General features: G+C 38.7%; 1 protein-coding gene across 1 annotated transcript; it reads left to right on the top strand.

Moving 5' to 3' along the window:
• Positions 1-10420: 10420 nt before the first annotated feature.
• On the top strand, positions 10421-11731 carry LOC133179691 (uncharacterized protein F54H12.2-like). The gene has a single exon (XM_061314383.1). It carries the CDS (start codon positions 10421-10423, stop codon positions 11729-11731), a length of 1311 nt encoding a protein of 436 aa, XP_061170367.1.
• Positions 11732-12616: the final 885 nt, after the last annotated feature.

Genomic DNA, 12616 nt, shown 5'->3' with positions numbered 1-12616 from the left:
TATTTTACATAAAAAATGAATGTAAACGAGAGAAAAAAACTTATAGAATTATTTTTGAATAAAGAAAACTGTGACTTTTTTTAATGAATGATTTTTTTTTGCGTATTTAAATAATAAAAAAAGGAAGCGTTATTAGATTGATTATAAATATTGAATTTACGTACACATTATTTTGTCATCTGACTTATTCTCTATAGAATAAAAAAAAGTTTTTTTATTACGCCATAGGAAAGTGAAGAAAACAAAAACACGGTTTTGCAGGAAGAAGATAATGAAATGGAGGGGAGAGAGCAGGAAAACCCGGTATTTATTATTATTTTTTAATTATTATTATTATTATTATTATTCATCTTTTCCTTTTAAGTATTTAAAATATGCTTCTTTTTTTTAAAATGAAGAACGAAGAAAGACGCGTTGGATTCTTTATGGTTTCACCGAAAAAGAAAGTAAGTATGAACATAAATTCTGTGTTTTTAATATAAACAACATGCATAGAACATCTGTAATAATATTTATTGATTTATTCAATTTTTTTAAAGGGAAAAGGATTTCCCACAAAAGGGAAGGGAAAAGGGAAAAAACGCAGTCAAAGTAAGGTACATACGATCTGAAAAGTAAGTGTTACATTTTTTTCCCCACAAAGTTTACCTTAAGAAAAATTTTAATGCGTTTTTATTTCCTTTCTTTCTTATGCAGACACAGAAACCTCAGACTCAGAAAGTACCCCCTCTCAATTACATTATAATAGATTAGGTGAACAGAGTTCAATAGACATAGATAAACCGTCAACCTCTTCATCAGACAATGACGCACCCGGGTCGTCATCATATCCCCCCTCAAACGAACCCGGTCCAAGTGCTTCCGCAGAGTCAACTGACGACCCTGCATTACAGGTTTTATTAGAAAAATACAGTCGTCTTATTCATAGACCTCACCAAGAGGGTGTCATTCAGAAAGAGTACAACTTTCCCGCTGATAATTTTAATCTATCTTACAGCGACATCGAGGAACAACTTACTGAAATTTATCATAGCGAAAATCATACTTTCAAAATTAACTTCTCTTTTGGCATTGTTTTGCGAAATGCAGAGGGAGAATTAAGATATTTTTATGCTTCCGGAAACGACTCCGTTTTAAGCGAACCATACCAGGTATCTACTAAAAAAGACTTAGAAAACTTAATCTTAATGCTCCGAAACCAAGATCTCCTGCAGTCTGCTCTACAGTCGCGACCAAACTCCAAGTGGTCCGTGTACGTCGTCACCAACATTAGGTGGGTGGTGGTCCGCACTAACTATGTATTAGGGGCAGCGCGTAAAATACCAGAATATATTAAAAAGAAAAAATGCATAATAACTCTGAATACAAACAGTAGTGAGGGGGGATTACTTGAAGATAATTTATGTGCCTTCCGTTGTTTAGCTTATCATCGAAAGCAGTCTAGAAAAGGCTTAGAAAGACTCACCTTAAACTACTATAGGGAATATTTTGGCCACCGAGTACCCAAGCGCACAAAATTTAGTGGTCTTACTCTCAGGGACATTCCTTATTTCGAAAGTACTTTCGATATAAATGTTAACATTTTTCAGTTCTTCGAAGACGAATCCTGCGTTCATATCTACCGTTCACGAGGAACGTATCAGGACACCATGAACTTAAATCTATACGAGGATCATCTCAGTTATATAAAGAATCTGGCTGTCTATTGTAAGAAATATGAATGTCGGAATTGTAAAACACTCTTCCCGACTCATGATAGGGTTGCTAGACACGAAAAGCGTTTTAAGGAGGCTACAAAATTAATCTTTCCTGGGGGGTATTACGCGCGACCACGTCATATCTTTCAAGAACTAGAATACCTTGACATACGGGTTGACGACGATCTGCGCCTCTACCCATTTTTTATCACTTACGATTTCGAAGCGATGTTACAAACAGACAATGTACCCCCTGCAACTCAAAAATCGATCTGGTCTCACGAGCACCGACCGATATCATTTTCCATGTGCTCAAACGTTCCTGGTCATGTCGATCCGGTGTGCGAAATCGATTCCGACGTTAGTAGTTTAATTAAAAAGTTTGTAGAAAGAGCGAGCGAAATTCAAACGACAGCTCAGAAATATATGAAAACTCGTTTTGCGAATGTTTTAAAAAAACTTTCACTTGAATCTAAAAAATTACAAGAACTCGCCGAAGAAAACTTAACTCGCGACGAGGATGAGGACGAAGATGACGATGACAATGACGACAGACAAATGATAAACACCCCTCTCATGAACCATATTAAGCGAATTCAAGAGAAACTCAACATGTACATTAGCGAAATCCCTCTGTTAGGATACAATAGTTCAAAATATGATTTAAATTTAATTAAGTCAAAACTGGCCGAATGTCTGCAACTTGCTCAGACAAAGAAAAACTTTGTCGTGAAAAAATGTAACCAATACATGTGCATTAGTAACGGACAATTCAAATTCTTAGATATAAGCAATTTTGTGGCACCTGGATTTTCATATGACAAGTTTATTAAATCTTACGAAATCGATTTACACAAGTCATTTTTTCCATACGAGTTTCTGACATCATTTGAGAAACTTGAGCATGCGCAGCTACCGCCCTACGAAGCTTTTTACTCTTCGCTTAAAAATTGTAATGTTCTCGACGAAGAACACGCTCGTTATGTTCGATTAGTGAACGAGGAAAAATACCCAGTGTCCACTGCGCTTAAAAAGATGAACATAAAACGACCCCCACCGACCGGACAAGAAAACTACGAACAACTTTGCAGAATCTGGGAAGAACGAGGCATGCGCACGATGAGAGATTACTTAGTTTACTACAATAATTTAGACGTACTTCCCTTTTGTCAAGCTGTCTCGAAAATGCTTCAGTTTTACTCGGTGCGCGATATAGATCTATTTAAAACGTGTATAAGTATACCCGGCGTAGCGCGAGAACTTGTTTTCCGATCTGCCGCAGGTAAAGCTCATTTTGCTTGTTTTGATAAACAAAATAAAGACCTACACACAACGTTTAGAAAAGGTATGTGCGGAGGCCCGGCTATTATATTTCATCGCTATCATGAACGAAATGCGACGTTCATTCGAAAAAATAACGATAAAACTTGTTAGAAAATTATAGGGTACGATGCCAATGCGCTGTATCTATGGGCACTTAGTCAAGATATGCCGACCGGACCCTTTACGATTAGAAAAGAGGAAAGCGAGTTCCAGCTTACAAAGCGCGATCGATATTTAAAAGCATTATATTTTCTAGAATGGTTGAGATACAGTCGAGGGTTAAATATAGATCACTACTTTAATGCCGGAAAAGAGTTTCGTATCGGACCATATCGCGTTGACGGTTTTTGTAAGGCAGAGAAAAAAGTCTACGAATTCAATGGATGCTACTTTCATGGACACGACTGCAACCTGACCGCGCACATCAAAGACCCGAAATGGTTAAACAGTCAAAAGAAAATTCGTAAACGCGAGCAAGAGCGTATGGAATACATTAAAAGTCAGGGGTATGAAATAGAAGTCACGTGGGAATGTCAATATGAAGAATGGTTAAACGTTTCTGCAGAATTTCGTTCCTTTATCGAGAGACAGCGTAAACAGGGACCTTTAGAACATCGAGCCAAACTAACGAGAGATGAAATTCTGTTAGCCGTGCGCGAGAAAAAGATATTTGGTGCCGTGGAAGTGGACATACATGTTCCCAACCACCCCCTTAACAAGTTTTCCGAAATGTCACCAATATTTTGTAATTCAGAAATTCCCTTTGACACACTAGGTCCCTTTTCACAGGAGACTGCACGAAAATTAGATTTGGGGGAAAAACCGCGACGATTGTTAGTCGGCGGCATGCGTGCGCGGAAAATTCTACTAGCCACCCCTCTTTTAAAGTGGTATTTAAATCATGGTCTAGTTGTTTCGCGGATCTACCAAGTCATTGAATTCACCCCGAATGCTTGTTTTTCCGATTTTACGCGAGAAGTCAGTGACGCTCGTCGTCGTGGTGATAGTGATCCGCGTTTTGAGATATTCGCCGACACTAAGAAACTCGAAGGTAACAGTGCCTACGGTTCAATGATTATGAATAAAGAGAAACATACAGATATAACGTATTGTGTAACAAAAGAAAAAGCTGGGTATTTTGCGTCTAAAAAACGCTTTCGCTCACTAACCGAACTTGACAGCGATCATTTTGAGATCGAGCTCGCAAAATCTCGTATAACACTGGATCTACCGATTCAAATCGGGTATTTTGTGCTTCAGTATGCTAAGCTGCGTATGCTAGAGTTTTATTACGATTGTGTAGATAAATTTTGTTCTCGTCAAGATTTCGAACTGATGTCTATGGACATTGATTCTTTGTATATGGCCATATCAAATGAAAACTTTGTGGATATCATAAAGCCCGAAATGCGAAACTGTTTTGAACGCGAGAAAAATGATTGGTTTCCTCGCACGCACCCTCCCGACGCGGCAGCCTTTGATCGTCGTCATCCCGGTCTATTTAAAGAAGAATTTGTCGGTACGGCCATGGTAGCCCTCTGCAGCAAAACATACTGCGTGGAAAACACCTTACAATTAAAGAAAAGTAAATTCAGTTGTAAAGGATTAAATAAAACAATTTCAGTCATCCCCTGCCTCTTTATAAACGCGTATTGTTTGATAACTCCTCTGCTGGCGAAACCAATCGCGGCTTTCGAGCTCGAAATAATACTGTCTTTACCTACACTGAACAGCGACAAGGTCTAACTTCTTTTTATCCAAAGCGTAAAGTCTTGTCTGATGGAGTGTCGACGACTTATCTTGATATTGAACTCTGTCCTTGGGATTAGTTTTTTTCCCCCCTTTTTTGGTATCGTCCGGTAGATGTTTAGCACCCCTTTTTGTTTTAAGTCTTAGAATAGCCCTCTGGGTCAGTCTACTATTAGATAGTTACGCATGTAAAGAATACTGTTTTTTGAGGACATGTTTTGAATATCACATTTAGAATTATTAATTTTTTCAAAATTAATACGAAATTAATGTTTTTAATTTTTTACAAGTAAAATGCAGAAATTATTAAGCTATACTTGTCCGTTAAATCCTGTCCACCCCTTTGTTTACCCGGTGACCCAATAAACATTCCCGCCACTCTAATGGATGAAAAGATGAAGTTGCTAGTAATTCTGTGCTTTGCGTATGCGATAAGGGGGGACTTTTCCCGTTCCTGTTCATCAAAGGGGAAAGTGGTGATTTGTAAGAAGGTGAAGGAGGACCTCACATGCGAGAATGCAGGGCGGAAACTGCTCAATGCAGAACGTCTGATCATGATCAATCCCCACAGCCAGAGAGTGACCATAACACCACAGTGTCTCCCCAATCTGCGCACGATCGAGGTTGACAGATCTGGCACCATGAACTGCTCTGATTTTGCTGGTTTCCCAATTGTGATTATCAACAGGAGCTATTGCACTTATTCGGTATGATGTTTTATTTATTTATCTGCGTGCGGGAAAAAAAACATTTTTTTTAAATGCACATGTGTATGAGAATTAATGATGAATGATTTATAAGTGAAAGTGATATTTTTTTTTTTTTAAATGCATGAACAAATTTTAACAAAAAAAGTAAATTTTATTATTATTTCAATTTTTTATAGACAACATCTACGCCTCGTCCCGTCTCCGGCAAACCCCCAGGAGAGAAAACCAGAACGACGGAGACAACGACAGAGACCGTCAATCGGACACTAGCAACCCCTGATTTGGTAACTAATCAGACTTCAACGGAGAACACGACCCTCTACAGCACCATCAAACCTTACCCCATGGACGGCGATGATAAAAGAGAAAAAGGTATATTTTATATAATGTAATTTAATTTGAGAAGGACTTTAAAAAAATCACTAAAGATAATTATTTACTAAGTTTTAATCATTTCTCCTTTTTTCTTTTATAGTCTCTTCCTTGGTGGCAGCTGTCGTGACTCTGAGCATCCTGTCACTGTTATTGCTCGCTGTCGTCTTTCTTCTTTTGACAAAGAAACGTTTTTGCCGCAGACGACTCGCAAAGATACCACCAGCAGAAGACCTTGGAAGCTCCGAGACAATTTTTCTTCGGGACACCAGCAGAAACCCCTTTTCTGATTCGATGAAACAGGAATGAACTTGTGATTTCCCCCCCCCCCCCCTTTCCAAAGTGCGAACTGTTGTGAAAACCTTTGTTTTTAACTTAATTTATTTTCTTTTAACGATTATAGTATAGATTTGTTTTTCAGCGAGTTGTTCAATCTTTTATAATTGCAGATTTGTTTTTAATTTGTTATGATTTTTTTTTTCTACAAGTAATATATATAAATTTTACATGTATTCAGTGAATTACTTGTCCTTAAAAAAAAAAAAAGCAATAGCATTTTTTTAATTCAGCTTTTTTCCGCTTAATGAACTGTTAAATTTTTAACACATTTTTTTTAAAACGAACTCTGAAGTCTTACCTGATCGGAACCATTTAAGTAATCGATTCCTTATGATTATAGAAGACTAGTTTGATTTTTTTCCCTTTGTATGTTAATAAATCAAAAAGAAAAAAAAACTTTTGTTGTTGATTTTTTGACAGATAAATTTATTGTATTAATAATACAATCAGAAGGACATCCATTTTGTGGAATGTTTTACTCCAGGTGGCGCTTCTTTTTTTCCAACAACGGCCAATCTTTTCAGTGGGAGTTTAGGGGATTTCATCTCTTTGTTACTCACGGCGGGATGATTCTTCAGTCGCTGGTATTCTTCTTTAGGAATTAATATAAATTCAGTAGACATATTTAGCAAGTTCCGGGAGTAAAGGTTTCAGTAACACTGGGAGAAATCCGTGGCGTCTTAGTAACAGAGATTTTTTATCTTTCCCTTTCTTCTTAGCTAAACGACGCAGAATGTGACGATACTTGTAGAGGTTCTTAATAAAAGAATCTGAGGGGACAATTTCTCGATTATGAATCACGTTGTAAATCACTTCCAAAAGAGTCTTTAACTGTTTAAGACTGATAGTTTCCAATAACACTCGGCGCTGTCTGGGACTGGCTGTAGCTAACAAATTCAAAAAAGCCCAGTTCCGACGAAGACGGTCATTCATGTCTTTGTTCTCATGTAAACTGTTAATAGGTCACCAGGAAATATCCCTGTTCGCAGCGCATAATCTCTTTGTCCACTTACGGTCAGATCCACCAATAAATAAGAGTATGGTTTTTGCGTCGCTTTTTCATACGCATCGAGAAAATATGGCGTTCTGTTAGGGTAAAGCTGAGTCGCAAGGTATTTCACTTGAAAGTTATCTCTCGGATTTTTGAAAAGTACGAGATATTGACAATTTAAAGAAATGACTCGACTGTACTTGCCCTGTGGAAACAGATTTTGCGAAATAAATATGACCGATATATTCATATGATGTACATGAATGGTAAAGAGTTCCATATAATCAAAGGACTGGATGACCCTGTATACTAGATCGTCTAGAATGAGTAATAATTCACCGCTTCCCGCCCATTCCGCCATATCCTCTTTGGAAGGGAGTCCCTCATAAAAAATGATAGCTGGGTTGTAGTTTCGTATTTCTTGAAACGTAGGCTGCCATTGAGAATATGCGTACACAATCTTTTTAATTGGTTTTGAGAGAATCCCTTTGTCAATATTTTTTAAGATTCGTTGTGTAAATCGCGTTTTACCACTCTGACTGGGACCACTCACAAATAATGAGAAAGGTACCTTAAAAGCAAAATCGCTGGGATCCATGTTAACACCTGTTCTTTATTAGTATTTTTTGTATAAATTTAGTTTATATAGGGTGGAAAATGAATCACGACTCAATGTGTGGTATCAGAGAGAATGTGAATGTCAATTGGAAAGGAAAACGTAAAATAAAGTGCCATATCAATGCGACTCATTTAGTGACCGTATCTAAAAGAAAACATCGGTACTATGTTAAAATCAAAAAGGGGAAGCGAGATCTCTCTTTATCCCCCGAAATGTGGAGCGTACTGTGCGATCTAAAGGAAACAGTGTTGTTGTGTTGTCATTTTTTGGAAACCAGCTAAGAAAAAAAGAATGCCTCTATCCGAAGAACTCCAAGAATATTTAAGTTCACTTTATTTCGATCCCGAGAAACCGGGTGCGTTTAGGGGTCCTCTCCAGTTATGGCACCAGGTGAAAAAAGAGAACAAATACAAAGTGGGTCTGATCAAAATAAGGCAATGGTTACAAAATCAGGATGTGTATTCGATGAACAAAGCTGTGCGTCGACGCTTTAAGAAAGCGCGAGTCTTCGCGGGTGGAATAAAAGATCAATATGACGCCGATTTAATGGATGTCGGATTTCACGCAAAAGAAAACGAAGATATTAAATATTTATTGGTGGTCATTGATATGTTTACTCGATACACCTGGGTAGCTCCACTGAAAAATAAATCGAGTGCTAGTGTATTGAACGCTCTCAAGCGTTGCTTTAGAGAGATGGGCTTACCGCGCAAAGTCAGAACGGACTCGGGTAAGGAGTTCATGGCTCGACAAGTCCAAAAGTACTTGACCTCCGTCGGAGTTAAGCATTTCACGACTCAAGGCGAATCTAAAAGTTATTATGTAGAACGTGTGATCAGAACTTTGAGAAGTTTAATGCACAGATACATGAAAAAGAAGCGTTCGTTTAAATACGCTAAACAACTACAGCTGCTAGTGTCCAACTACAATTGCACACCTCATCGATCACTGGGTTTTAAAGCGCCCAATGACATTAATGAAGCAAATGAAGTCGACCAAATTATTTTGCAATATTTTAACTTTCCCCTTCGGCGTCAGAATAAAAAGTCAAGTAAGCAGAATAAAAAGAAAAAAATTTTCGTTTTAAGGTTGGTGATACTGTCCGCATATCACACTTAAAACATGCCTTTGAACGTGAGTTCATGGAGAAATTTACAGGCGAGGTGTTTAAAATACATTCCAGGTTCCTGAAACAAAACATTCCTATGTATAAACTACGAGATTTAAATGATGAAGACCTGACGGGTAGCTTTTATGAACCTGAACTTCAGAAAGTACAGAAACCCGAGAATGCTCTGTGGGAGGTGGAGAAGGTATTGCGTAAAAAACGACGAAATAAAAAGACGTATGTACTAGTTAAGTGGTTAAATTTTCCTCGGAGTTTTAATAGCTGGGTGCCCGAAAGCGACCTCAAGGAATTAAATTAGAATGGATTTTTACATGGTCATTTCGGATAAAGACTCCCTGAACTATTTTCCCAATAACGCTGCTCATGATTTCCGGGTTCACACACCAAACACGTCTCTACGAGGTCGATGGTATGTGGGGCTCTGCGAGTTAAGTCTCGACATGGAAAGGGAGTGTGAAATGCGAATATACAGTAATATTTGTACAGATACCCTCGTTGGAGGAGAGAAAAGACCTTTGTTAAAAAGATTGTTTCTGCAGAGTGAGAGGAATGACGTCGCCTTTTCGCGTATCATGTATATGCCTGTTGTCATTAAAGACTTTCATTCTATAAGAGTGTACATGGAGAGCTCAGTGCCACCGAAACCAAACGTGATTTTAGTGCTTCATTTTAAAAAATACCCCTTTATTTAGGCATGCGCTCTTCAAAAATATATGTGGCAGACACGAAAAAGTGGTCTGACTTTTTTATGCGTTCCGCCACTACACCGATTTTACATAACTCATTACGACAGACTGGAGGAAACTTGGGAAATGGTAGCATTAAGACCACTACAATAGTACCCATTGATTCTGGTCACATTTCGCGAGGTGGGGAAAAACAACATTCGTCACCGGAAATTACCATTGTCTCGCCCACGCAACGCGATTTACAACAAGCCAAGTCGGAATTACGTCGCGTAAAGGCCAAGAAGAGGAAAAAAACGAGTAAAAAGCTAAAACATTCTGATAATTTCGACTACTGAAATGGAACCTGAAGAAGACGTCTCATCACAGCTGATGGGTAAAAAACGACAATTCGAGAAACCTCTGAGGGTTGTAAAGGCTACCGGAGTGTTGTTATTGCTGATGCCATTTTTCATTGTGTTCGGGATGACGATAGACATTTGGAATAACACACACGTCTCTCCCCTGGTTGTTAACGACACTAGAGCTTTTAACGCGACTCTCTGTGACTACTTAAAATCGTTTCCCCTATCTGACGCGGTGCATGTTAGCGTCTGCGTTTATCAGGGTTCGATCTTAATCGATTTTAGACGTTTTATGAACAATAGAGCAACGATCAAAGGTATACAATTAAACCCAGTGCAGTGGGAGTACCTTAAAAGAATTTGGCCTTACATTGATCAGAGTCTTGTACTTGCATCGAGACGTGATTTCTCTGCGAATAAAAAGAAACCCGCAAAACAGACTTCTCATACTTAGAACCAACATGACGAGCTTAGCTTACGCAGACTTCCAAGAGGGGTTGCCCAGGGAATTATTGCTGTTTAATTTGCCCCTGACACAAACAGCCGTGACTCGTAACTTTTACGTGGATTGTAGACCCGTGTCTCAGATAAGCGAAAACGGTCCCGTAGAATTTAATGTACCTGGAACTGGGGATTACCTAGACTTGAAAAAAAGTTTGTTGTTTATAAAAGCTCGTATCTTCAAGACGGATGGTACCACTATCGGGGCGGATGAGAAAGTGGGTCCTGTGAATAATTTTTTGCACAGTCTCTTTAATCAGGTGGACATATCCTTAAACGGAAAACAGTTCCCGAGTAGCGGGGGCGCAACCTATGCTTATAAAGCTTACCTGCAGAATTTGTTGAATTACGGTGAGGAGGCTAAGCAATCCCAACTCCAGTGCAGCTTATTTTTTAAGGATGATGCGGGCTTCATGGATGTCACGGACCCCAACGGCGCTAATTCGGGGTTATATTCGCGAACCGCATTTTGTAAAGAAAGCTTATCTTTTGATTTAGAAGGGCCTATCTTAGAAGATGTGTGTCGACTTGATCGTTTTGTGCTGAATGGAGTGGACGTTAACATTAAACTCTATCGACAAAACCCATCCTTCTGTCTCATGTCCGCTGAGACTGACCCACACTACAAGGTCGTATTTGATGACGTCATTTTCCGGGCTTGCAGAGTGCAGGTGTCACCAGGTATCATCGTAGGGCACACAAAGACTTTAGAAATGACAACAGCCAAATATCCCCTAATTAACACAGACCTTAAAGTAGCCTCTATCGCCACCGGACAGACCCGGTTCATCTGGGATAACATTTATTTGACCCGCTGTCCCAGTAAAATCGTTCTCGGACTGGTTTCCACGGAGGCTCAGACAGGGAGTTATCTAAAAAACCCTTTTAATTTTCAAACATTTGGCGCTCGTCATGTCGGCGTATTTGTCAATAATGTGAGTGTCCCCGGGCAGCCTTACAAAATAGAAGAAAACTGTTACATCTCCGCTTACCGCAGTTTATTCGATATTGTTGACAAATCTCAAATCGATTCCGGGAACAACATTGACCGAAATGATTGGAAATATGGATACTGCCTTTACGGCTTTTCGTTACAACCTCAGTTTGGAAACACCGACACCCTCTCTTTGATGAATCAAGCAAGTGTTCGATTAGAACTGGCCTTCGATCAGGCACTTACAGAGACCGTTTCCTGCATTCTTTATGCAGAATTCCCCTCGTATTTTGAAATAGACAATACTAGAAATATAATTCTTAACTCTATATCATGAACGGACACCTCATTTTTGACCTTTGTCGTTTAGATTTTATTCTAGCTTCTCAGTTTGAAGGGGTATTTTCTCCGAATAATTTACCTTTAAATGTTGAACAATATCCCAGTGCTTATATTGTTAACACTACATTTTCTACTACACCTGGAGAACATTGGATAGCGCTTTATTTTAGTTCGCCCCAACACTGTTACGTATTTGATAGTTACGGTAGGGACCTGAGAAGTTTACCGTCTCAGGTACATTCCTTCGCTGCTCACAATTCTTTGTTCTGTACATATAATACCCTCCAGATACAAGACGTAGCTAGTCAAACGTGTGGACTGTATTGTATATTATTCTTGCTGGTAATGAGTAGAATCTGTAATCTCTCTGTGTTTCAACGACTCTTTTGTAATGACTTGCAACAAAATGATTTTTTTGTGTACAGCATTGTTTATACATTATACAATCTTTGAGAAATATATATCTTTCCCTCCTTTATGTAGCATAGTACAATAAATTCATAACACCTCGAGTCTGCGTGAGAGATTTTATTTCATATAAATGGTAAGAAAATATATATGTGCATTACAATAATTCTGATAGTCTCTGAACTTACACAAGAAAGTAAACGACACTATACAGTAAAAAATGTAGAACCAGAATTGCCCCCTCCCCCAAAAGTCTCTTTTTCAACAAAAAAGTTATTCTGACAATTTAGAAAGTTCAGTCTGAAAACACTTATCCTCTTTAGCGTCCCGGAGGTATTTCTCCCCGTCCGAGTCGTCACCGTTAATTGCGTTAAATTCCCGCAATATAATGTCTGACGGAATATTTTTCAGGCAGTCCTGGAGGTGTATATCCCTCTTTTCCTCCCACGAAGATAAGCAGCCCATTTCCATG

Source organism: Saccostrea echinata, unplaced genomic scaffold, assembly GCF_033153115.1.
Source record: "Saccostrea echinata isolate AGI-Se365-2 ecotype Australia unplaced genomic scaffold, CSIRO_AGI_Sech_v1 ptg000005l, whole genome shotgun sequence".
Taxonomy (NCBI): domain Eukaryota; kingdom Metazoa; phylum Mollusca; class Bivalvia; order Ostreida; family Ostreidae; genus Saccostrea; species Saccostrea echinata.
The sequence above is the reverse complement of the archived record's forward strand: the minus strand, read 5'-3'. Positions and strand labels throughout refer to the sequence as shown.